The sequence below is a fragment of the Strigops habroptila genome, chromosome 7 (assembly GCF_004027225.2).
Source record: "Strigops habroptila isolate Jane chromosome 7, bStrHab1.2.pri, whole genome shotgun sequence".
Classification (NCBI taxonomy): domain Eukaryota; kingdom Metazoa; phylum Chordata; class Aves; order Psittaciformes; family Psittacidae; genus Strigops; species Strigops habroptila.
The window spans coordinates 54,025,973-54,052,346 of record NC_044283.2 but is presented as its reverse complement, the minus strand read 5'-3'; the positions used below and the strand labels follow the sequence as shown (position 1 = coordinate 54,052,346).

At 40.1% G+C, this 26,374-nt stretch overlaps 1 protein-coding gene and 1 long non-coding RNA gene across 6 annotated transcripts in view; one reads left to right on the top strand and one right to left on the bottom strand.

Annotated features, from left to right (window-relative positions):
• Nucleotides 1–3,249: 3,249 nt before the first annotated feature.
• On the bottom strand, nt 3,250–24,973 carry LOC115610419. The gene is made up of 3 exons (XR_003992215.1): nt 24,874–24,973; nt 6,202–6,207; nt 3,250–3,260 (listed from the first exon to the last, which is right to left on the bottom strand). It is a non-coding gene; the product is annotated as an uncharacterized LOC115610419 (long non-coding RNA).
• PAPSS1 (3'-phosphoadenosine 5'-phosphosulfate synthase 1) overlaps nt 16,027–26,374 on the top strand; it is a 46,125-nt gene continuing 35,777 nt past the window's right edge. For 3 of the 5 annotated variants that reach the window (XR_003992213.1, XR_003992212.1, XM_030491926.1), the window contains exons 1-2: nt 16,043–16,369; nt 23,310–23,424. Coding sequence is in view for 3 of the 5 variants with exons in the window: in XM_030491926.1 (XP_030347786.1) it covers nt 16,310–16,369; nt 23,310–23,424 (175 nt within the window). In the remaining 2 variants the exon portion in view is untranslated. Of the gene's footprint in view, nt 16,370–16,952; nt 17,179–23,309; nt 23,425–26,374 lie in introns of all 5 variants that reach the window. The other 2 variants (XM_030491927.1, XM_030491928.1) reach the window with 2 other exon arrangements.

Below are 26,374 nucleotides of genomic sequence, written 5' to 3'. Positions count from 1 at the left end.
TCAAGTGGGAAGAAATCAAAATTAAAGAGGCCTGTTTCAGCATCCTTTGTAATCAAATGCTTTTCCCATTTCTCCTTAAAATAAAAGCACAGCCTGCATGTTTGGCTGCCTGAGGAGACCACCCGAAGCGTTTACAAGTCACGACCTTACAGTGAAGTATCTGTGGAGAAGCCTAAGTTGCAGGAACACACAGAGAGGAGTCACAGATAAGCTAGCCAGTTTCTGTGGGGAGAAGGGGGCTGCTTTGTTTTGAATTGGAAGGTTTAACTAGAAATAAGAGGGAAAGGGCGAGGTTTTCTTGCCTGGGGGCAGCACAGGAGTGACGAGTTATTACCGAGGCACTCGGCTTGCCACTCGTTCTCATGCACCGGAGCCGCCCAGACCCACGGCCCGCTCCCGTCCGGAGGCTTCAGGCACCCGCAAAGGCCGTGGCGGCCCCGGCCCCTCCGCCCCAGCTGCCGCTCTCTCCGCCCGGGCTGCCGCGGCCGAGGGGCTCCGCGGCGCCGGCTGCCGCCCCCCGGGCCCTGCCCCAACGGCCAGCCCCAACGGCCAGCCCCAACGGCCGCCGCAGGGGGCCTCCCTCTCCCCGCGCGCTGCCCAACGGCCGCCGGGGCCTCCGCGCGTGAGAGCCCTCGGCTGCTGCTCGCCAAGGAGCGGCTGCGCTCCGCCAGCCGGGGGGCCGGCGCCCGGTGGCCTCTGCCCGAGGGGCGGGTGGCTGGCAGGCCCCAGAGCCCCAGGGTGGGGGCTGCTCCGTCAGAGCTGCTGCGGAAGGCTCTATCCTGAGACAGGTACTGACCCAAAGGAGTGCTGGGGAGATGGCAGAAAAGCCCCTCTTGCTCCAGTGAGGGCATGGCCATCGCAAGGGAATGAATGAATCCAGCTACCGGCAGGGATGGAGGTTGTGGCAGTCGTGGTGGTTGGGTATAACCGGAGATAAGCACCCTGCCAAACAAGGGCACCAAAATGCAGAACCCAAGACAGGAGGTGAAAAATTGGCTAGGAGTTACATTATTTAGACTTTTGAAAGTTGTTTCCATCATAAATAAGGTGGTCCAAGAGCTGCTTTTAGGTTTTGACTTTCCCCTACTGTTTACAAGATGCTCAAGGCAAGGTTTAAAAGGGATTTGCTTTTTATTGGACTAACTGCTCTTTCTGGCAAAACTAGCTAAGCTTTAAGGCAAACAAAACCTTAAGGTTTGTGCAGCTGTAGGAAGGTGTCAAGGGTACAGAAGATACAGGGACTCCTTTCCATGCTGCCAGACACTCTTGGGCTAAGACTTGAAAGCTGTTGCTATGTAGGGAATATCCCTGGGGAGCGAAGCGGGGTTTTTTTGGAGGGGCGGATATACAGGAGCCTTACCAAAAGAGGTTCTGGCTCTGGACTAATGGTACAGTGAAAACAGGCCCTCATTTGCTACAACTGAAAAAAAGGTAGAACTAACTGCTCAGGGAGGAGACAAATCTCCCTCCCATAGCAGCTTTGGAAACGTCCCAGAACTGTAGTTGTAAGAGCAGCTGGGTATGCTGTAAAAGAAACAGGATAGTAATGTTTTCGAAAATTTCAAGAGTTTGCCTTATTGCCAGGTAACCTAGGTCCAGATGATCAGATCACAGCTGCATTTCATTTAAATTGTGTTCCTTTGTATTTGGACTGAAATGTTCTTATTGCCTTTTGCTTCCGTCATTGCTTAAGCCTTCCCAACTGCTTTTTTCTAAATAGAACGCCGGATCAGGAAAGATTACACAGACTATGGAGTCTAGTTCCTTCGTGCAGCAGTTAAACAGGTCATATAATCCCATTTGTAAATGTATCAAGCTTTCATCTTAAAACAGGTTTGGGTTTTTTCGCCTCCATGGTCCTATTGGGAAGCTGTTGCAGTACTTTGTGTCCCTGTCAGTTGGAAACTTTTCTAATCTCCATGGTAAATTTTCATGGCAATTTTCTCAGGTGATCTTACGCTGATACGGAAGTTCAGGTATCTTTCCTTTCAGTGTTTCTCTTATCCTCCTTTGTCCCCACTGTATTTGGAGAGCAATAATAAGCCTTTTCTCAGATTTTCTTTAAACAAGGAAATAATAAGCTAAGTAAATCCTTTCAGTTGTACACTTACCTGCCTATAGGAAAACCGTGGGGAAGGTTTCATAGCTTCATCTCACCGGTAGTATATAGTTCTGCTGCAACAGCTGAATATACTAGTTGTTTTACCTAAAGGTCTTTTATAAACTGTCAAGTATTATCTGGTGATAGAAAATTCCTGTTAATAATTCCAAAGTGTGCAACCTTGCACTTTGTACATCTTAACCTCATCCCTTTTCAGTAACTGAAGTTCAGTGACCTTTATGATATTCCAAGCCTTTTCTAGTTTGATACTGCCTCCAGACTTTGTCACCAGAAAATGTCATAAGCACACACGCTGTACCAAAATTAGCTATGATACTATCTACTATTTTTAGCCTCCAAACTAATCCTAAGGAATTCTGCTGGTAACTTTCCTCCAAACATACACTTTTCCTTTCAACGCAACAGGTTGTGTCTTTGTATTTTTGCCCTGGTAGTGAAGATAGTACAGTCTCTCTAATACCAAGGAATTTGTGTTTTTCTCTGTAATTTTGTTTTGATTCCAGTTCATTTCCTACCTCTGAATTCTTATTTTCTCATGGTGAAGCCTTTTTCGTATTATGGGCTAATTTTTGATGGGCTAATGTGCAAATGGTTTAATAAGGTACATCAAAATTAGGCTTATTTGGGTTATTTTAACTAGAAAAAGAAGTTGCTTTTCTCTGAAAAAAGGCAACTAGGTAGATCTCATATAATCTGCCTCACTTAAAATGATTTTTTAGTCTTCACTGTTTCAAATTTCCATTTACCTTGATGTGTTAATTGTTCTTTGCTATGCTGTGTTATAAAACCTTGCATACTATTAAAGTCAGTTTAATAGGGTTGTAGTTCACTTGGTTACTTCCTCCTCTCTCTCCATACTCCCATTTACTAAGCTTTAGTAATACGATACAATACTTGCCTCATTCACATAATTAATTAACCCTCTACTTTCAGTTCATCATTCCAGGCAAAGTGACAGATTTTTAGAAAGTTTGTCATTCCAAAAATAAGCTTGCAGAGGAGTACTGTCCGATTAGGAGCAGAACTGAAGTGCCTAAAGCCACAACTTTGCAGGACTCATCTGGCTGTCTGCCTAATGGTCAGCAAATCCACAGGGGTGCTATCTAAACTAGGGAATAAAAGAGAAGCCTTCTGGTAACTCTATCTCATTTAAGTTAATTGCTGAAATGCCTATTTTTCCTTGTCTTTGTTACTAGAAGTTATTGTGATTTACCACTATTACTAATCAGTTTATTCGGAATCATTGTTCTCTATCATATGCTATGTTCTTCAAGAGATACTTTTTCTGGTTGTTCATATTATCCTGACCTTCTCAGATATATTTCCTAATTAACACGTGATGTTTTTCCTGTGCCTACACCAGAACAGGAGAGATGCATGAATTGCACAGTATTCTGACTGACCAGCATTCTGGAGAATGTTGTCAGAGGGCACAAGGAAGAACAAAGATCAGGGTATTCCCATCAGGAATAGTAGAAATCCTACTAACAGATATTTAAAATTTAATTTTTCCATGTTGGCAGAGTACTGAAGAGCTGAAATCTTCTAACGCATCTGAAACTGTCATCCTTATATCCTTTATTTTAATGTGAAGAATAAAACTTGTCGTTTAGCTCCTTACAACATCTATCTCAAACTTACTTTAAAAATACCATTTCAGGATGAAACAATAATTGCATTGTTTGCCCTATGCTGTAGAAAGGAATCATGAAGGAGAATTGCAAAAATTTCAAGAAGGAATCTGAACTCCTGCTCCTTGCATAGGGAACTGGATTTTTCTTTGCAGTATCCACTGTAAATGAAGCCATTTAGCATCCCCAGTAATGATGCCAGAGAAATCTGATTTTTGCTTAGTATAGAAAGCACATCAAGTTAGAATTTCCGAAAGCATGGGTTTAAAGTTTGACCATTTATCTAGAAATATGGAAGGCCTTAATATTTCCCACTATGTTCTGACTCCTATTTGTCTTACTTATAGCACAAAGCCTTGGCCACAGATACTTTGGAGCCGTTTCTCCTGAAGCCAGAGCATATGAAAAGAAAGCTCTCCTGGTCTGATGCTTTCCGTTTTTAACAGTGGTGTTCAAGGAGGTGCAGTAGCTTATTCTACATCTTTGAAAACAATGTATGTGTTTGTTATTTTTTTTTGTTGCTGTCCTCCTGAAATGTAAATAGGTGGTCAGTGTGTACCACCATATCTGCTATTTCAGGGACATGCCTATTAAGATGGAGGAAAGCCTCTACTTTCCTAGGCATAAGATAGATGGATCAAAAGGGCCAGAAGCTTGTGGGTTTCTTAATTGCCAAAAAGTGCATTTTGCGTAGAAGTTTTTTTAAACCACAATGAATCAAGGGCTTCAAAAATGAGCTCTGAAGTGAGAGATTACAGATTCTGAAGAGAAGGCCTGTTTTGTCTAGATAAACCACAAGGGTTGCTATAAATGCTAGCTCTATAACAGCCTTTCAAGCTAGTGGCCTGAAAATGTGGTCTCTAGATGGAAAGGGTGAGGCTGAAGTGGGGAGCAAAGGAAATTATCCAAACCTGACAAACTATAGATTCTGACAAGCATCAAGTGTGGAGGAGTGTGCTTGAGTTACTTTGTGTGGGGACTGTTGAGCCCATGGTTACCTTCAGTCAGAATACGTATCATGCTGCCATCTCAGGACAAGGTGGTTGCTCTTTGTTCTTTGAGCTGTGAATCTTAGGCAGTGTGAAGTTGTGGAAAACCACCTGCTGGATCTCAATTACTTTTTTTTTTTTTTTTTTGAGTAAATAACATGAAAAGCTTGCATTGTTTAAAGAGCAGGGGAAAGTTTGTGAGGCGTTTGTTTGTGTTTTACATGTTGAACAAATTGTTCTTCTGTATTAAAGATTTGGCAGCCAACATTGTGCCTTGAGCCCTCTCATGACATAGTATTTGTAGAGAAGAAACAGCTGGTTTTATGGTTTGGTTTAATACAATGCTTTTATGCTTACCTGATAAACAATCTGTGTCTGTGTATAAAAGACAGGTCTGTAAGTTGCTTATCTTGGCTTTCTCTTTTTTTCTCTTCTTCTGTTTTTGACAGGTTAGCCCATCCGTCCTTAGTTATATCTCTGGGAAATTTCCCAAGAAGCCTACAAAATTCTCTGAGAAGAATGTGTTCTCTGAGCTAAAAAAGATACATTAAACTGTACTTGTACAATTTCAAATTGCACTGGAAGATTATGAAGGACATACTTATGTCAGATCAGAATAAAATTTTATAGGCTGCTGTGTAAATATACACAGAGTGGTTCCTGATGTGGTTTCCCACAATAGTTGCTCTAGGCTTTCATCTGGTGCAATTTTCACTGAGTGCCATAATGACAGGTTCCACAAAGTACTCCTCATTCATTTTTAGCTCTACCAAACCAAACCAGAAAAAAATCAGAAGAGAACAGCCAGTAGCTAAAACCAGACTCAGGAACAAGAACTTCTGCTAGTAAATTCTGTCTCTATACACTGGGGAGTGGTCGCTATAACTCTGCTGAAAAACTGTATGTATAGGCAAATACTTAGAATGCAAGTAGATGGAGATGGTTCCAGGCACATGAGGCAAGGTGAATGTGAGTGGCAGCAAGAAATGAAGTAATTTTATGGTACAGGTCAGTTTAACCAGATCAAAGGGAGTAAGCACAAAAGTTCAGGATCACATGGAGCTACCCCCACAGCAGGTAGCCAGCTGTTCGTATGCAGCTTTGAAATCGTGTTCTGGATGAAGTCACGTAACAGCTTTACCGAGCTGAGGGACTAAAATCAACGTGAGTTGAAACAAGGTCTAATGAGTTTGCTGTGAAGAAATTATCCCTAAATCAAATAATTCTAGTAAAGCAGTAAAGATGTTCTAGAGCATAAAGAAAAATTTATTAAGGAAAATTCAAATTATTCAGTTAAAAGAAACTTCATTTCCATCTCTCTCTGAGCTGTATTTTTGGTTAATTTGAAGAGTTTTAAATCATAAATAGTAACCAAACAAGAAATGAGTGCATTTCCTGTCATGATCCTTGCCCTGATCAGTGTAGGTTACCTTTCTATGACAAAATTCTACACAATAACCTTCCCCTACACCCCCCCCCAAAAAAAAAAAAAAAGAAAGAAAAAGTTTGAAATATGGATGAACTACTCCTTTGGCAATATTCCACCTTATTCTAGTAACAAGACCATGCTCTTCACTCTGCTCTGCTGCCCAGCTCCTACAGAGAGGGACTTGAAAGCTGTCTTACCTTAAGGTAGCCAGTGTAATTATTTAGGTAAATTATTGAAGTGGAAGTTCCATGTAGGAGCATTTTAGCTTAGAACCTAACCAACTAATCCTTGTGCTTCTTCCCCTCTGTGCTGTAGATTGAATTTAGGTAACACTCTGTTGACTGACTGCCGATTGATATATATAGATTGTGTTTACCTGTGGTAAGCTAAACCTAGCTGTAACCTTTTTTTCTAGCGAAAACAACTATGGTGTTTATTACCCTAAATCATAAGTGAATGTGTAAACAGTGGAAGTATTCAGTGGTGTTTATGGAGCACTGACATTTGTCTCTAAAATTTACTCAGCAAGAACAATTTTCTTGAAGGGATGACTCTGTGTTTATATGTCTGCATTTCAAGTAATTTAATCTTGATCATCTGCTTTGATTTCCAGACCAACAGAGGATTGAAATGAGAGGCTTTGTATAAAAGAAAATTTGGATATGAATACAGTGATGATTCTGCCATAGGTACACCTTGCTTTACAAAATCAAAGCTTTCTTTGTTTTCTATCTTAACTTCTTCCGCTCTGCGTCTTTGTCCTTCCTATTCAAATGTTCTCTTGTTTTCAAATTACTGTGAGTTTTATTTTTCGTTCTCTCAACATCTTGCAAGATGATTCTGCTGCACAATTTTCTAGAGAACAAAAGCACATTGTTGAAACATTCCTTTTCCTGCATGGCTGTATTTTATATCATTACAATCCAACTCTGCATAATAATGTTAATATAAAAAATTATTCAGCACAATAATAAATCTCCTAAGATTTCTTCAATTACTGTTAGGCATTCTGTTGAACGTTACTTGAGTCCTTTATGTGAATTAATATGTAAGTGAATACATATTAAACCATGGATTTTAAAAGCCATATACAGACATAACCTTTATAGAGATTTAGAAATGCCAAACAAACTTCAGCCACATCTGTCATGACCAAGTGGAACACAATGTAATACATGAGCTAATGCTGCCACAAACCAGGTCAGTCTGCCCCTTGGACACATAGCAGGTTGTGCTGTTTTCTCCCAGGCCACTGGGCCTGATATGTGTTAAGCTTCTGGAGCCTAAAGAGACTCCAGGTGCTTCATTTGTGTTTGTATTGTGAGGTGCAAACTTCAGTGTACCCTTCTGAAACTGAACATACAGTTCAACAAACTGATTTCTGTGCCCATTGTTGACTCTTGAGGCTCGTTGTTAAGCACTTTCAAGAAGAATTCAATTTGCATGTGCTGTGGTTTAGTTCTTTGGGCACACATAGATGTGAAGGCAAAGACTTAGTAAGCAGCAAAAGAACTAAAATACGATCTGTCTTTACTTACAAGGTAGCAGATATATTTGTTAGAGAACAGTATGTAAATGCAATGCACTTTTTTCTTTCCAATTATTAGGAGTCTATCTGTTCAATGTGACAGGACTTCTTCCTGCATTTGCTCTACCTACCTTGGGTAAAAACGCCCATGTAGGTTAGTTCTTATTATTTTTTTTATCAGCCCCCTTTTCCATAAGACTGCTCTATCTTTGTCATCATCTTATGCAACCAGGTGATTTGTAGCTTACATGCTCCATCCTTTTCTTGTGCTACAGACCAGAAGGAGTGGGTTGTAATACAAGCATCTCCTTGTCCAGAAGATAATAGCCAAAATGTTATGATCTTATACCAACTTCCCTTGGAATACTTCTTCAAAATGCAGGCAAAGAAGTGACATATGGGCTTACAGTCAATGTTTTAAGTCCAAGATAAACACAGTTCATAATCAGATTACTCAAATCCTTGTAATAGGTACATGAGCACAACTATGTTCCACATAGACACAGTATATTCATAACAATGTTTAGCAGTCATCCAGTTTATCTGATTAGATTCTATATTAAATGAACCATTTGACATTGGGAAGGAAGCCTGATACAATTAGAACTGTTTATGGCAGAAAGATACGACAACAAAGATTCATGATAAAGACACATGTTTATAGTGTTCATGAAGTAATGATTCATTCTTACTGAGACATTTTACAGGCTGATGTTTCAGAAAAAGATTTCCCCCCTTTTTAAAATGTATTAATATAAAAATATTCTTATAAATATAAAAACATTATTTTCTTTTATACATATATACATATAGCTTCTCTCCTAGTTTCTCTGCCTCCTTTTCTCTCTCCATTCTTCACACGATGATGAAAAGAGCTCTTTTTATTCATTCCCCACCTCGATATGTCCTGTTCTGAATGCCTCTGTGGCACCATTCTTGGGGCTATTTTTTATTCAGGATTTCTTTCCCCCAGTTCAAAATCAAAGCTTTGCCGAACAGACGCGTACCAGCCTGGAAGCATTACCTGCTGTTGCTGAATGGAATGTGAGATTCTGGACGCAGTCCCATCTGGTGTGCTCACTGAAGAGTTTGCCCAAGAGATTGCACAGTCTTTTTCAGAAAGTAACAATAATTCCAGACCTTTTTCCAGGGGTGCCCCTCGTGATCTCGTTTAGCTCTATGGTTAGGGACCTGTAGCAACTCAAAAGATCACTTCAATGAGATTGCAAAGTTGAAAAAGTTTGAAAGGTCTATGTTTCAGAGACCTTTATAAAACCCTCCCTCCCATATTTTTACATTGTTTATTGTCATAAGAGAGAATTTTGAGGAGACAGAGAGGAGTCAAAGTGACTGCGTAAATGGGTCTGACCAAAACTGACTTGCCCACAGGAAAGAACAGTTAAACTGCCAGCATTTGTTGTTGTTGCTTTTCTCATATTTCAATTTTGCTGCTGTGTTTATCAGCATAGCAAAGAGTATTGTTCTCAGACATCAAAAGGAATAAAAGGAAATAAATTACTACTATAGCATTTAGAGATTGATCCTGTTAGCTACTGGGCTGAAAGCCTCTTAAAAAGGGCTAAAACCTTCAGCTCCTTTTGATTTGATTAAGCCCACTAATCATCTGTTCTAACTTCAGTCCCTGAGAGATCTGGATACAAACACTTCACAGGCTGTTCTCTGTATTGCTCTGACCAAAGCCACAGTAAAGTCAGGCTGAGACAAGCATCTGTCTGAGGCACAGAGGTGAGAAATTGCTACCTGGGAATCAAGTTAGCTGTTAGTTACCTGACCAATCAACCAACTTTTGCTGCTGCCACCTTCAACCAGGAGAGGGGATGCAGGAAGTGACCAACTCTGGGTGTGAGGTATCACCAAGACAGCTCTGCTCATAACTCTGGTTGGTAATGCGTCCCACGAGGGATTGAAGCAGTTATTCTAGGAAAACATGAATTCTAAGTTCCTTAGAGATGTCTTGAAGGAAGTCTTTCAGTTAAAGTTGCTTCAGACGTTCACATCTGGCAAATAATTTCATATTTTTAGCCTTTAGGAAAATGTCTGTCATTTGGATAAATATTTTAGAGTTTTCCCTGGCCTTGAGTTGCTGGATTTAAGCACATTATGAACTGAACTATAAGTGTGTTTTGAGTCTCTGTTAGCTTTGGCCCTTGGGTGTTCCCCATCAAAACCCACTTTATAATTCTGTACTAGTAAATTAAGCTCCTCAAATTAAGTAGCCCCAGTAAAAAGAATGATTATTCATATGTTACAGAATGGGAAATTAAAACACAGAATGATCAGCCAAAAATCTTTAGAGTCAAGTAGTAATTTTGCAGACCTATTTAAAGTGCTCATTTTTCAAGGATGGTTAGCATGTACATGGTTTTAGGGCTTTAGTAGTTTTGGGTAGTCCTCCAAAACTTAAGTCAAAAGGTCTGATATTGAACAAAAAATAATGGAGGTATAATGTATACCTCCATTCCCCTTCCAGTATGCATTTCATGATCTTTGTCCTGGTTTTGAACAAGCAGACCATACCCTTCTGGAAACCTGTAATGTACTTTTTCAGAGGTGGTTCTTATGAAGCTACCTTGCAAAGTTTAGTGATTCTGTGAAAAAACTCACCAATCTATCTTTTAATATCCATGTATACAATACTTGTAACACTTTCATACAGATTGGTTTTTTCCATCTTGGAAAAATGAGCAACATTCTGAATTATCTTGGAACTCACTATTTCCATTTAGAAAAAAAACAGAGATTGAAATTATGTGTATTTGCCAAAACTGCTAAAAACCCCCTAAAATAACTTTTCTGAAATTTTCTTTAGAAGAATGAGTTCCTGGGGCTAACATCAGTTAGTTAGATTTTCAAAATTTGCCATGGTTGCATTGGCAAACAGGTAAGTCAGGCTAATACAGTTGTTTCTAACAGGCGGGCACACTTATGATACAGTCCTCTATTTAGCAGTCCAAAAACCTTTTCAAGATGAGGTAGATATTCTTCTCCTAAATGTGTTGTACTCAGGAGGTGGGTTTGCATGTTGAGAGCAGTAAATTATTGAAAAGCACTCTAATGGCTGACTTTCCATTTGCAACAAATCAAATGACTGAAGAAGAAAATGTATTGCAAGTATTTCTGAAAAAGAGCTTTTCTCATTAAAGAAAAATTGTTTGTATTCTAATGACAAAACTATTGTTAAGCTAAATGACGTATGTAGTGCGTAGCAAACAAAGTGGTAAAATACTTGTAGCTGGTGAGAAAGCAATTCAATAGCACAGTGACATTAGAAATTACTTTGCAAATCCTTATATACAGTATATTTACTTCAGTTGAAAACCATATGCTGTTGGAAGGAACTTCCTTTTCAACAGTTGTGATTTGGCAAAAACAGCCCTACAGACATTATGTCCTGGGATTGCTGACAAGTGTGAAAGTCCCCTGTGTGTCCTCATCCCTAAGAAAACAATCTGTTAGTTCACATTCACTTTCTTTCTCAGCTCATCTCTCCTACTAGGATCATAGCTAAGAGCCGGTTCTTCTCTGTCTTTAGGGTAAGAACTGTTGCATATCTCTTCTTCATCTCTTGCTCGCCTGACAGAAGCTATAACTGCTCATCCTTCTGGTTTTCTTCTCTGAGTATCTTCCTATCTTCCTGCCTGATAACCTTCTTCTGTTCCATTCATGATCCCAGAGACCCACCAGGTTTGCCACAAGATTTTTTTTCCACAAAACGTCACATCCAGAGATGTGGAAAAAGAATGGAAAAAATGTAGTTTTCTTCAAATGTTGAACAAAGACTTTAATAGGAATAGAGAAAACACCTATAAAGTTATCCTGCCTTTCATTTTGCTTCACTAGAGATCCCTCTATCTCAAGATTCTCATTCTTGCTCCTTATGTTTGAATAAACAATACACTGTACTTTCTTGTATCTGCCAAAGACCGGGTGAAATTATGTAGTACCTAAATATAAAATAGAGAAATTTATATTGAAAATACACATCTGTCATATAGATAAATATTTTTTAAGTTTTAAACACTGGAATTAGGACCAGATTGTTTAAGGGTGTTAGTTACCTAAAGACACGGAGAAGCACACAGAAAAGTATTCAGGTTTCTAGGTGTATGTCTAGTTCCCAAACAAATTAACTAGCACTCCTGAAAATGTCAGCAGTCACCTAGGACTACCTACAGTCACTGCGTGCCTATAGACTACCCGGACAATAGATTATCTTTGGCTATCTGGTACTTACCTATCTTGTAAAGTTGACTTTTTTTCTTGTTAATGACAAAGTAAGACAAATAAACTCCAAATCAGAAAATCACCAAACTGAAAGCTTGCGTTATTTCTTCTTCATTGAATGACCTCTAGCGGTAACCACAGCTTTTGCAGCAGTTGAAATGCCAGCGCTCAGAACATTCTAAAAGAGGTGTGCATTGCAAAACGTGGAGCATGAGGATCAACTTTTTCAAAATTGTGCACTATGCACTTTTGCTTTACCCCGTCACTATTAAAATCATATTTTATTTCACTTTGCAAACTGAGCACCCTGTGAACTCAGCAGGAGTTCTAAGCCAGAGCTCTAGTATCGGCACTGCCCGTTGCTGTCTCCCTTTGCTAGCCAGTACCTCCGTCAATCTACCTCTCTTGTACTTTGTCAAAGATAGCCTTCCATCAGCCAACACAGCGTGGCTAGGTATCCTGCTACCTGTGTGACATCTGTTCAGCTTCTCATAACATCAATGTACTACCTGGAACTGGCCCCCAATCATCATCTTTCACTGCTGGCCAAAATAGATTGTTCTGAACACTGACGGCACATGGAGTGAGTTTATATGTCTAAAGAGCAAACTCAGCAGATGTAATAATTGTAACATTATTGGGAAGAGAGCTCTAATCCTCAGTATTGTGGGACATGAAAAAAAATCTGAGCTTAACATTCAGCAGTATGTCAGAAAACAAATGGTATTCTCATCACCCAGGGATTTTATTAGCATTTCTGCTGCTCTTTCTGTGGCTTCTTTAAACAGCTGGGCCAGATTGTTCTGCTGGACATACGTATCAGTCCAAATATTAAATAATTTAATAAAAGCTTTTGCTAAAGACAGAGAATGGGTTCCCAGAAATGCCTCCTCTATTCCCATCTTTCTCAAATATGGGAGTTATACAGGTCTTCCTGCATTTGCATGTTTTGTGTGTAGCATATCTTATCTGCAACCCAAGGTGCACTACAAGTAAGTATCCGCATGTTAATTTTGTTAATCTCAGGTAGCCTTTGGTGGTCATCTTTTCCACTACACAAACCTGGTGACAGAAGAAAAATAGCACTTCCAACAGGAGACCACTGAATAAGGAATGTGTGGTTAAAGAGCCATTCGAGACTGCTTCATGGTCCTACTTCCAGTGTCAAAAAATACTTGCGAAGAGCTTGAACAAAATGCTTAATCTCTTCAAAAGGCATTCTGAAATTCTCACCAGAACGGTGCCAAGAATGATTTATGTGAGAAATAAAGTTTGGAAACAATGCTGACGGAACAGTGAAGAGTCTTTCCTATGTAGGCAACAGGATCTACATTGAAGATGACATCTCTCAAAAAAAGCCCAAACCAACAAAACCAACAAAACTGCAGCCAGCCTGCATGACCACCTGCGTTACACTGCTGGGGGTATAGATGCATCTTTACATGACCATGAATGTCATCAAAACTTGATCAGAATGTTTACCAGAGGAGCAATTCCAGTATTAAAGGCATTTCTACTCTAATTTCTCATCTTATTGAAAGTGACTACAGAAGGTGGATTTTAGAGAATGCTTCATTAATATTTTTTTTCTTTCTAGAATTAAGAGAACATGGATCTTAATATTTATAGGTAAGGCATTTCTGCATTTGCGTATCAGTCACATACAAGTAGATAGTCAGTCTTGAAGAACAGAATACTTTGTCTTTAATCTGTAGTCAAGTCTAATTCAGACATTCCTTTTATGTTATAATTGATGTCTGGAAGCTACTCAAAATAATCTTGTCTATTTTTGAACATCCTAAAGTTTGATTTAGATCTGTTGTTTCAACTGACATATTTAGACTTACTTTCTATGGCATTACCCCTATGTAGAATTGAAAGGATTTCCCTTGTCAGTATGTCCATATGTAGAATTTGCTCTAGGCTGTCAGTCCTTCTTCAGTGCTATTACGTGGCTGTAGGCTGCTTTGTCTAAAAGTTATCTGTGCTCGAAGCCTGTTTTGACCAATCTTCCAATCAGAATCTAACAGTTTTTTAAGGAGCTCCCATGCTGCCTATGAAGATTCTAGTAATTCCTTTTTAACAAGTACCTCAATTTTTATGCAATTTGCCTTTTTGAAATTAAACACAACAGTAGTGGACGCTTTGTTTTTGTTGCTCCTGCAAGAACATTAAATGAAAATTTATTATAGTCATTTTACAGAGTAGATGTTTGGCAGAAGTATTCAACATCACAATCAACTCAAGAATACTAAATCCTGATTTTTCTTCCAGAGGTAGAGTGGTTCTTTCTGGGGGCTCAGACTAGCCAAAGATTTAGCTCATGACAGGATTTTTGCCATCATTCTCTTACCAGACTTTAACAGGGCACAGGCATGTAGCACAACAGCTCCATAGAGAAGGGTTGCAAGAGCACCTGCTGTCATGAGAACAGTTTTTGAACTCAGGAAGCAGATTAAGCAATTCAACAGAGATTGTTTATTGATTTGAATTTCACTAAGAGCTCCTGCAGAAATTTGCTTTTGAAGTTCAGAAAACACCTCGCTTGGATATTGAAATCAATCCATCATGAAAGATTTCAGGAAAGTGGAACTGGCACTTCCACCTTAATAGCCATGCAGAACTTACACATAACCTTACAAAGAATTCATAGGCTGTTCTTTGTCCCCAAATTTTTGTATAAATTAACATATATTTTCTTCCTATGTTTAAAAAATGCTCTTCTCATCTCCCTCTTTAATAGTTAGAGGAGGTTAAGATGCTAGAGAGGCAAAATGCATGAGCAGCAATCTGTATCAGTACAGTTAGGATAAATAACAGTAGGATTTTAAAAACAAAGTGATTGCAAATAACATTTAGAGTGACCCAAGCTGCGTAAAGCAATGTTGCACAAAGCGCAGTTAACCAAGTGTGCCCTAGGCATAACTGAATAATGACCAGTGAAAGTCCTCAGCTCCTTGTTCCAGGGCAGCATGCTAGGTCTTCTTCCATGCTTGGGAGAGCACTGCTCGAGAGGTTCCGCTCATTAAAATCCAGGCCCTGCTTCTGCCACTGTTTGCCATGGTCAGAATGTAGCCAGGCGCTGCCGGTTGAACAGTTACTTGCAAGGCTGCATGCTTTACAACCTTGTCATTCAAGTCAAGAGCCTAAATAAGTAACTACAATGGTTGTATTAATTCTATCTGACCTTCAAATTGCCTGGCAGTGTTTCTAATTATTTTTCTTGATTTCAGGGAGGTCATCTACCTTGCATAAGGACAATAAGCTTTTAATCTGAATTTCAAAATATGCTTTAATACCAACACCTTAGTATCTTCGGAAGAATGTCTTTCTGATATAGCAGAAGTAAACATTCAACCACAAAGGCAGCCTTTTTATTTCCTGTGTAAACTGTCAGAGAACAAACAATCTACAGACAGACTGTAAATAGGCTAATATTTTTATAGTAAATGCAACTCATGTTAGTGCAGCACTGTTTCCACCTTAAGATTAGCACTTAAGTGCTAAAGCAATTACTTTCTTGAAGTGATATAAATGGACTAATATTTATACAGCAAATGTAACTCCTGTTAGCATGGCATCATCTCCACCTTAAGATTAGGACCTGATTGCTAAGGCAGTTCCTGTCTTGAAGTTAGAATCCAAGAACTTCTTGTGCCAAATTCGCGGTAAGAGATTTCCTAGAACACAGCAGAGGATTAGCTGTGTTTGTTGGGTTCCTCGTAAGGTGGGAGATTCAATTAAAGCAATCCTTGTCTTCCAAGTCACTCCTGTCTACACTCTGATGTTTCTCAGCGTTTCATCACCTCCAAGGTAAGGCTGCAGCGAAGCCCTGTCTCTCCTCAAAGGCAGGGGAGAGGGTGCTCTGCTCAGGCGAGGTCCTTAGCTTGTCCCTGTCACAGAAAAATGAGATAGCCGCTTTGTCCCGCTTCCGAACTTTTCCTCAGGGGTGTAACGGCCTTCCTCCCGGGAGATGGGAGCCTCTGGCTGACGGGCGCCCGCGGCAGCGCCCGCCGCCCGGCAGGGGCAGCCGCGGGCGTCCCGGGCCGACAACGGCGGAAGTGTCTGCGTGCCGCAGCCACCGCCCACCCTGCCGATCGTCACGGCGCGGCGCACGCGCGTGGCCGCTCCTGTGCTCCCCCCACCTCCCCGCGTCGGTCCGCGGCTCCGCCCTGCACCACCTTTGGCCGAGGCGCGGGCGGGGACGCGCACACGGCACAGCGCCTGGGCTGCTGCGGCTTCAGCCGTACCTAGCATCAGTTGGAAGGCGCGTATTGCTCCTCTCTTCCTTCCTTCCTTCCTTCCTTCCTTCCTTCCTTCCTTCCTTCCTCCCTTCCTCCCTCCCATCGCTATCCCCCCGCGGCCATGGAGCTGCCCGAGAGCCAGTGCAAGAAAGTCAAGCTGAGCAACAGGGTGCCGAACTGGGTGAGCGGGTGTGCGGGGACCGGTGTGCCGGTGGGCAGGTGGGCGAGCGGGGCGTGCGGAGCGGGCGGAGTGGTGAGGGAAGGAAGACGCGGTCGAGGGCCGTGGTGATGTGGCAGTGGGCGGCAGCCGGGACGGGGGCTTCCTGCCCCGCTCGCTGCCTCTCGCCCGCCCGCCCGGGGCGGGGAGGGGAAGGATGCGGGCTGGAGGGCGCGCGCGGGCGGCGTGGGTAGAGACGGTTAACGGAACGGCCGCGCGGGCTCCCTGAGAGGAGCGTCGCCATGGAGCCCGGCGGTGTGCCGGTTTTCCGTCGCTGCCCTGGGAAAGGAGGGGGCAGCCTGTGGGGCAGGGCAGGAAGCCCCTCCGGAGGGGACCGGGGGGCTGGGGGTTTCGTCCGTGCCTTTTCTGTCCTGAGCCCTCAGCTTCCAGGGCGCTGGAAGAAGGAAGACTTAAGAATGCGATGTACAATGTGGCCATTCATAAACCTGGGTTGGCCAAAGACTGAGCTTCTTTGTATGGTGGGTGTTATGCGGAAAACTGTCGAGACAGGGCTTAAAAAAAATCTAACTAAAGCCTTCATTCTTAGTCATAAAGATGGGGGAAGATCCATTTACAGCGAAGACCAAAACGCAGCTATTTAGAAGATACACTGCAGGCCTTTGAGAACATTTGATACTTTTGATGATGCAAGACAAGTGAAAAGTAGTATGATTTTTTTCAACTATGAAATAGAGCTGAAACAGATGACGGATAAGATCCAGAAAACATTTGATGTAAAAGTAACAGTGTAAACCAGTCTTTGAAGTCTTACTGTAAGTAGTACAGGCCACTGTGTTCTTATTAAAATGACAAATCTATTAAAGAAAAAGAAAAGAGTCTCATGGTTGTCTGAAAACGGGAAAGTTGGTATTGTACTAAAAAGAAATGTTCAGTAGATGTTGTGCCTGTCCAAGTCTCTTCCACTCTGTACAAGTTTAAACTTGTTTACATAGGAAAGTAATTGGCAAGTTACATTCTTTTACTTTCTGTGAGGAAAAGGCAAAATCAGATGTTATGAGGACAGTGAAATAGATCATGTCTGGGTGGGGGTAACAAAGTGTGTTCAAAAGTTACTCAGTATCATTTAATTTGTCAGAAGCAAAGCCAAGATGGATTTGCCCAAACCAGCAAAATGTTAGGGCAGAACCCAGGGAGTATTAACTGACATTGACTGACATTAACTGAAATTAACAAAAAGTTAACTGACATCAACTGTTCAGTGAGTTCAGTTGAGGTTAGCAATCCCCTCTGTGTTACGTGGCAAGCAGAGGAAGATGTCTACTTCTCCCTTTTTCTTCAGCAGACATCGTCTGAATTGCTCTTTATAATTCAGTAAGCTTCACCAGGGAAAAAAAGTGCTGCTGATTCACATGCCTCACACACAAATGTTCTGGCACTTCTGACTCTGCGTCTGTTCAGCTGAGAGCAAAGTCAAAGTGAACCATTATACCCTGATGGAATTGGGAGCCCCTAGGAGAGTAGGCAGAGCCTTGTCTTCTAGACTTTCTCTGGGCATCCAGCACTATCCAAAATACACCTCTGTCTGTGGAAATCCCCTTGTCAAGCCCAGCTCTGAGCACAGCCACCTCCAAGTTACAGAGCAGCTTGGCTTCAAATACCGCAATTACGCTAGTGTGATAGGGAGACTTGTGGAACACTTTAGTGTAGCTCTAATTTTTAACGCGATGGAGGTGTTGCATCATTTTGCAGGTAACTCCTCAAGAGAGCTTGCTCCAGTTCTTTTTCCTGAGAGTATATTCAGCAGAGGCATTTCTGGCTTCGTTTTTGTCCATTCCTTTTAATGCCAGCTAATGACTCCACTCCAGCACTGGTGAATAAGCTATCTCTGGTTTTGGTTATGCTGTTACTGTGGCAGGTGGCAAGTGAAGATATGCTACTTATAGTACGGTTATCAACAAGTACTGTACAATATTCTGGTTGCTTTCTGGTGCTGTGATTTTTGAAACTGTCCCAGCTTTAGAACAAAGCATTTGTGACAGTGGCAGGAGGGCATGCATTTGGCAAGTTGGGCGGTGCTTCATGCAAAGGTGTTTAGATGCCCTGTTGTATCAGTATCACTGTGGCAAATTGTTCTGAAGGGCAGTTGTGAGGATAAAGGTAAGAGTTTTTGTTCGAAGTGTGAAATTTAATGCTGTAGGCTATGGCAGAATAGGGATTAGCGAATTGTTAGTTTTTTAATCTCTGCAAAACATCTTATTGTTCAGATACCATTTCTGGGCTTGCTCTCCTTTTCCAAGCACAGTTGTCCAAATCAAGGCACAAAATTTCAAACCAGAATTTGAGGAAGTAGCTGTTGGAAGGCATTCCTGGCAGATCTTTTGGTGAACAGGTCCTGAAAGCTCATCTACATATGGACTAGACTTTCGGGTGAAATGCCATTGTTTTAGCATCCGAGATAGTTGAATTTTTATATTGGAACTATGTCCATTCTCCTTGCTTGCGTTTGTATGTAGACAAAGGAAATGGGCAATGTTCAGCCTGTTGGAGTTGTTGTTTTGCTATTGAGGAGAGCATTTTGGTGGGAGAAAGACACCTATCACTTGGTTGAGCTGTCAGTGCTGAAGAATAAATGTCATAAAAATGTGTGTTATTGGGATAGCCCTTGTTTATAAGAGGCACATGGTGAGCAAGTTAGCAAATGGCCTAGAAATGTATCTGAGATGTTTGGGAAATGGGAAAGGCATTAAAGATAAGACTTCATTTCAGAGGTGATGCTGGATCTGTTGCTATTGTTAGCTTATGGGTGTTGTTCGCTTGGGGAATCAGCGCTGTCATTTTACAGCAGAAGACTATGGAATTAATCACAGCTTCTTGAGTATATATAGTTTGTATAGAAACCATGCCTGTGCTTTACATAGTTCTTTCCTGATGCTTCCAACCTCAAAGCTGCCTCAAGTTGGTGCTGTAGCGTGGGGAGTTTCTGCTTGCCACTGAAAGCTTTACTTCCTACCCCAGGGGTCTTTCTTTGTGAAAAGTTAAAATGTGATGTCACGTGACTGTAAAAGCACAATATTTCATTGTTGCTCTGAAGTAATGAAGAATAAATTCATTTTATGCCAGTGTAATGATCTGCCTGTTAATTATGAAACAATTAACCAATAATCTTTTCTGCTGCCTTTTGATCTTGGTGTTGCAACTTGAGTTTGCTCTCCTTCATCTGGATGTCTGATCTGAGTTCTTACATCAAAGGTGTTTGTTACTGATAGTCAGATTTGGCTTTGGCAAAAAAAATAAATAGTTGCAACTGGGCAAAACGTCAAGAATAAGATAAGAAAATAAATATGGGTCAAGTCTATCTCAACAAATATTTATACAGATAAATTGACAGAGTTGTATTTCCTTTTGGTCCACATCTTCTGTCTTTCTTCTGTTTCCATAGTTCTTAGATGTCTATACTCATTTCCCCAGTCAACTACCTGCAAAGTGAAAGGTTACCTTTATGCCAAAAAAGTAAGCTGCGGAGTCATCCTTTCTTGCTCGGTTAGTACAGCTTTTCAGTGCACATCTAACATGAAAGGCTTGTTACTCCAATTTTTTTATCTTCAGTACAAAGACAGTGTTCTATTGAAGCACTTCAGGTTTCATGTGAGACACGAACTGGCATAGTGGGGGAGAAGAAAGGAAGGATATGTCAGCCTTCTCAGCTGACGTTGCTGTTAGAATGAAACACAGTGGACCAGAGCATTATTTAACATGGTGAGCAGGAGGGAAAACATTAAAATGCAGTGTTTGTATATGTAGTGCAGAAACACTTAATGTGTAACACGGGGTGGAAGAAATATTTTTGTGGACAAGTCAAGAGAGGAAATTTCCAATGGTTGTAGGAAGAAAAAAAAAAAGGCAGATAAAGAACTTTGAGATTAATGCCTTTTTTTTCATTAGCCCCTTTACAAAAATTTAGTGTGTTCTTTCAGTAGTGACTATTCTACTGAATGTAATTAGGCTAAGAAGTTTAAAATAGCTTTTTAAAACAGTGCCTATTCATCATATTGAGTTTTCCTGTTACTCATTTTCTATGTTTCATTTCTTTTAACATTGATAATATGGATCTCCAAGGTGAGCAATGCTTTGATGCAGTGTAAAAGGAAATGACTGTTCTTCATTTCTGCTATCATTTTGGATGACCATTTAATTTCATCAATTGATACTCATGAAATTTTATGTACAGGAATTTTAAGACTGGCTAAATAATTTAAGAGCACAACCAATGTGAGCCACTGATTTCTGCTCCTGAGTATTCTTCTGTACCACATCAATATTTGTAGTAAGTGTATATGTAAGGGGTAGTAATTAAAAATGTATGATGTTGAGGATCTAGCTTACGGCTTTTGTTGCTCAGCAGTGGTAGTGAATCATCTAGTAGCAAAGTGAACAGGATTAGGAAACACTCCTAGGTTGCTGGGTTTTTTTCAGCATGAGAGAATGAATTGCTAAATTATTAACTCTTCAGAGCACCTCTATAAAAAGCTGTTTTCTGTTGAAAGATAAGGAAGGTTTTGCTACTTTGTCCAGGTGTAGTACCGAGCTGTCTTGTGTGCATGCACACATAAACAAAAGGTGGGGATAGGTGTGGTTTTGAATGCATGCAAGCACTTTGGGCACTTTAACCTTTAGTCTTGGATGCCTGCTTCTGAAGGATTATTGTCCCACCCCTGAGCTTGCTGGCTGCTCTGTTGCACTTGCGTGCCTTGTACTCCTGCCTTCTATTGGCTTTCTTGTTGCTGTGATTTGTCATCTCTACTCGTTTGTTGCTTGATACTTTTTTGTTTCTTCTTTTTTAAAGTCGTATCATTTTTCGTCATTTTAAGAATCCCTGGTGCTTGCTTTCATGTGTTTTGTAAGCTTAGTGCAATACCCTGATCAGTTGCATTGCTGCTTTGCTAGTTCTGGAGAACAAAGAAAACTAATGTAATTTACTGAATACAGTCTGGAAGAAGTCTCCTTGGATGAGACCTTGACCTCCAAAGTATTTGAGTCTGATAACATACTGATCGCCAGGAGTCAAAAGCAAAGTATGTGTGTTGTTACATTTTATCGTAAAAGAGGCAGTGGCATGGGAGCTGTGCTTCGAGACTGTCTTGTGTTTTTCCAGTGCCTGGTACAATACAGTACAACTGGAATTGATGAGAAAGAATGTTGCTATTAATGTATTAGTTTGAATTGCTATGTATAGTATATGCACAGTATATCTTTCTTTTAATTGAAAGCTAAGTACTTGAATTCTTTTTGTTGTTTTTAATTCCACAATCTGTGCATTTGCTTGCCAATATCTCCAATTTTATGAAGTGTGTATTTGTTTCTGCTATAAGAAGAAAGACACTGATTTTTTTTGACTTTTTGACTTCTGGTTTTAGTTATCTATATTGCGATAATTTCACGGGCAAAACAGCTTTAGTTTTGGAAATAAATTATTTGAAGGTAGCATGATCAGCAAATACACCTTCATTTTGTATGGTTATAACCTGTTTGCAGGTGGTGGTTTCTTATGGGTTGGTATTCAGTCTTCATCTAATTTTAGATGTTGGACTGTCACCACTGAATTATGGAGTTGTGTCTAAAAACTTGAACATATGTTCCCACCTTGTTTCTGTTTGTATTAACTATGAGCCCAGCTGTGTATAGAGGTGGGGACATAGAATCACACAAATTCATAACTTCCACTTAGGTTATAGATAAACTTTGAAGTGTTTTTCTACAGAAGAATGCTGTAGCAGCAGTTCTTGAAGCCACAAGTAGATACCATTTTTCTGTTAACCCTAGTTTGTGGTGTTTCTGTCTAAAACTATGAACAGCTCTCTGCTAGTACTCTGTAAATGAACATCCTCCCTTCTTTCGTTTTTATTGGATTTCGTAACTGCTTTTCTTTCCAGCTTTTCTTTCCATCATAAAATGATGGAAGAGAAGATAGTGCAAATACATTAGAATAGGTTTGTAAGCAAGGGAAGTCAAAGCAGCATTACATACACCACTAATTCCACCCCCATACCTTTTTTTTAGCATTCTTTTTCTGTTAGATTGTTCATTCTCTGGTTATCTAAGTTATCTAAGGTCTCAATCTTTTATGAACAAAGTTCATGTTACGTGATACCATTAAAGCTGAAGGGAATGCTGAGGCTGATCTTCCTGTGGGTTCCCTCACCTTAAATTGTGAAATGCATTTGACGACAGTGTCGTTTTTCTTAAGATACTCATACAGCAGCTTATTATGAGGAATAAATTGTTTTAAGAAAGTCTGTAACCAGCTTTGTTTTAATTAAAATGATGTTACAAAAATCCCATCTTTAAAAGTAAATTCTTTAGGAAATCACTTAGAAAAAGTACTTTCTTTAAGCACTCAGAATATATATCTGGCTCAGTTCTGGAGACTAAAAATATAGGTAAAGGCAGAGTGGTTGGGAGATGTGTCTGCTGAACTGAAAGTTGGACCAGACGTGCATAGTTTGCAATGAAAAGGTCACTTAAGAGTTAAAAATGAGCCAATGTTTGGCTGTTTTATGAGAGAAACCTCAGAAAGCTCAGAGAGAAAGAGAGAGAGAGAATCCATTTGATCTTACCATTAAATGACTTGAACAGAAGTAAAGTCTAGCAGATCATCTCAATTTATATAGTTGATTTTTATGAAGTTGTATTTGAAAGTAATAGTTGCCTAACCTGGCAATCCCAAGTTTCACAGAAGGAGCACAAGGGATGTGGTTTGCTATGGGTGGCTTTTCTAATTTCCTTTGTGTCCTTTGATCTATGCTGCAGCTGATGAATTTGGTATTGTTTTCACTTCCATTGGTCTGTCTTCAAGTTTTTCTTTGTGCCTGTGAAGAAGTTTCAGTATGGTCTGCCAGCTCACCCTTTCAGAAGTTAAAGACCTAATCAGCTGCTCCTTTTACAGGGAATGCAGAGGGCAACCAATGTTACCTACCAAGCTCATCATGTCAGCAGGAATAAGAGAGGCCAAGTGGTAGGAACAAGAAGTGGTTTTCGTGGATGCACAGTCTGGTTAACAGGTACGGTCACAGATTTCTGAGGATCTTTTTGTTTTAGTTATTCTTCTGAAAAGCTACTTAGCTGTAGCTCTTTTTTTTTTCCAGTGAAGTTGAATGTGGAATCTGAGACCCTGATGCAATTTTATTACTATTTTTAAGTAGACTAGCAAGAAGTTGCTCTGGGACAGATAGTAATTAGAGAATGTATTTTGTTCAGTGCTCTAGGAACGTTTTTTTTTTGGCACTGTCTATTGCTTAATTCTGGTTGAGTTTTGAAGTGTATGGAGGTTTTGTGTGTTTTAACTAATTCTGGCTCTTCTTACTGTCCATTTAACCTATTAACAAATAAAACCTAGCTTGTCCTCCCTTCCCTATCCCCCAAGTCTGTGTTCCTGAGTCTTTTCTGTAAGGGTCTCTTCTCTTTAGAATGATGTTGTCTCTTTCAGTTGAAATAACATTTCAACGTAAACCTGTGCCTTGGACAACAATTGCATATTAAGGCAATGCATACTGGGAGTTATTTTTGAAAACAGCACTGTTTTTTTCACATTGAATTGTTTTGGTTGTAAAAAAGAGGGGGTAAATAAATTCTGGAAGACACCTTTGTTTCTTAACTGTAAGGGGATTTTTTCTGTTCTGTCTTTCAAAGTTCCTGGAAGCTATAACATATTTCCTTTGGAGGTTTTTTTTTACCCGGTTAAAATGGAAAAGAAAAAAACAAATATAACAAAATGTGTTGTTTAATTATTTTGTAAACCATTTAGAGCACTGTTTTATTGCGATACAAAAGATCTTCACAAAATATTAGAGAAACTTACTACACTAGGTAAAATTTATTTCCACTAGTGTTAACGAACATGTGGGAAAGGTAAAACAGTAGTTGGTAACAAATTGCAGAGAGTGTTCGGGACAGATTTGATACAGTAGCTTGCTGTCATGTATGTCTTTGGTAAAAGAATGGAGCACTTTCTCTCCCTATTTCTGTCACGTAGCTCCAGCATGTCTCAATGCTTCAATGATCTGGTAGGCTGCCTTTCTGTTTCTCCTGGTAATTCATTAATATCCTTTTGAAAAAGGTCATGATAAAAATGTTTTCTCAGTTATCTACACAGCAACATTTTCCATTCATCATTCTTTTTAAACAAATGTAATCTTAATGCCTGTCATGTTTTAATCCCAGCTGGTAACTAAGTACCATGCAGTTGCTTGTTCACTCTCCCCACCCTGATGGGATGGGGAGCAGAATCAGGGAAAAAAAAAAAAGGTAAAATCCATGAGTTAAGAACAGTTTAATAATTGAAATAAAGTAAAATGTAATGACAAAAATAATGATAGTAATGGAAAGGGGAGAGAGAAGGGAATAAAACCCAAGAAAAAAAAAAAGATGCACAATACAATTGCTCACCACCAGCTGACTGATGCCCAGCCTGTCCCTGAGCAGTAACCGGCCCTCTCTCAGGCCAGCTTTACCCAGTTTGTATAGTGGGCATGGTGTGCTATGGTATGGAATACCCCTTTGGCCATTTGGGTCAGGTGTCCTGTCTCTGCTCCCTCCCAGCTTCTTGTGCCCCTCCTCACTGGCAGAGGGTGAGAGACTGAAAAGTACTTGACTTAGGGTGAGCACTACTCAGAAACAACTAAAACATCCGTGTATTATCAGCACTGTTCTCAGACTAAAGCAGAAACACAGCACTGCATCAGCTACAAAGAAGAAAATTAACTCTTACCTGGCTGAAGGTAAGATAATGCCTGATTTTCTTTTTTTTTGTCAGGAGGAAGAAGGTTGGTGGTAGAATACAGAAAAGTAGGAAGGCTGTAAGGTATTAAGAAGAGTATGTCAGGGAAGCCGGGTTGTTGATATTTGAGCACTAATATTAGGGAATGAAATGGAATGAATGTGTAGGTATTGAAGTAAGCAATACTACCCATTCTAGAACTGTGCAATGAATGAGTCTTTGAAATGAGTCTTTGAAATGAGTCTTCGAAAGCCTGGTAGGTTTTAGAATAAAAGCTGAAACAGTGGTATACTCCCTTCAAGATTCTCTCACGTCACCAGCATTCCTGGAGTGGGAGTGTACTGGAAGTTACTTCAGAGGTTTTCATTTTTTATTTTTAATTTTAATTTTCATTTTAATTGTATTTTTAATTTTTAAGCTCAGGTTTGTTTGAGAGTTAAATTGTAATGAATGTCTTCTGTTGTTGAGTCAGAGGGTCCTAGTAATAAAAAAAACAACAATAAAAAAACAAGGAATGTATAAAAAAATGGAAAAGCATTACTTTCATGTGTAAAATAATATGTAATTTTGGGAGTGTGAGTTATTTTAAAGACTTGTCAGGTCAAAAGCTGGTTTTAAAATTCATTATTATATAACCTTAACTTTTGCATTTCATTATGCACTAGAGACCAAGGGATATGTGAAAAGCTAGAGCATTTGAGTGAATAGCAAGCTACATATGGGGACAAAAATTGCAAATCAAAGACTGCATAAATGAGAATTAAATTATGAAGTTGCTGAAATCTTAATTTGGACTGCCATGATTACTTTCCAGGAAGGGGATGTGCTTAATTGCTGCCAAAAGAAGACTGTTCTGTTTCCAGCTTTGCTTTCCTTTCTTGCCTATCATAAGCTGTAGTGCTTGTCGAACCCAACCTTCAGCTGGTTCAGCCTTGAGCTAAATCCATCAGTGAACTTAACACAGCCTACCCCCATGCACAAAAAATGGAAAAAAAGGGGAGCGGGAGGGGAAGATGAGCAAACTGAGTTGGCTAAGGGGCACCAGAGGTGTTGGAATAATAGAGTGGAGATAGGGGAAGGCAAGAAAGCAAGACCTCCCCTTTTGGAAGCTGGTTCTGGTCTGAGTCATAACGTTGAGTTTCATCATGTATAGCTGTTGCTTTTTTCAAAGTAGACAGGTAAGCAGTGAGGCAAGAAACCTGTGTTGTACAAGAAAAAGTAGATAATTTTTATAG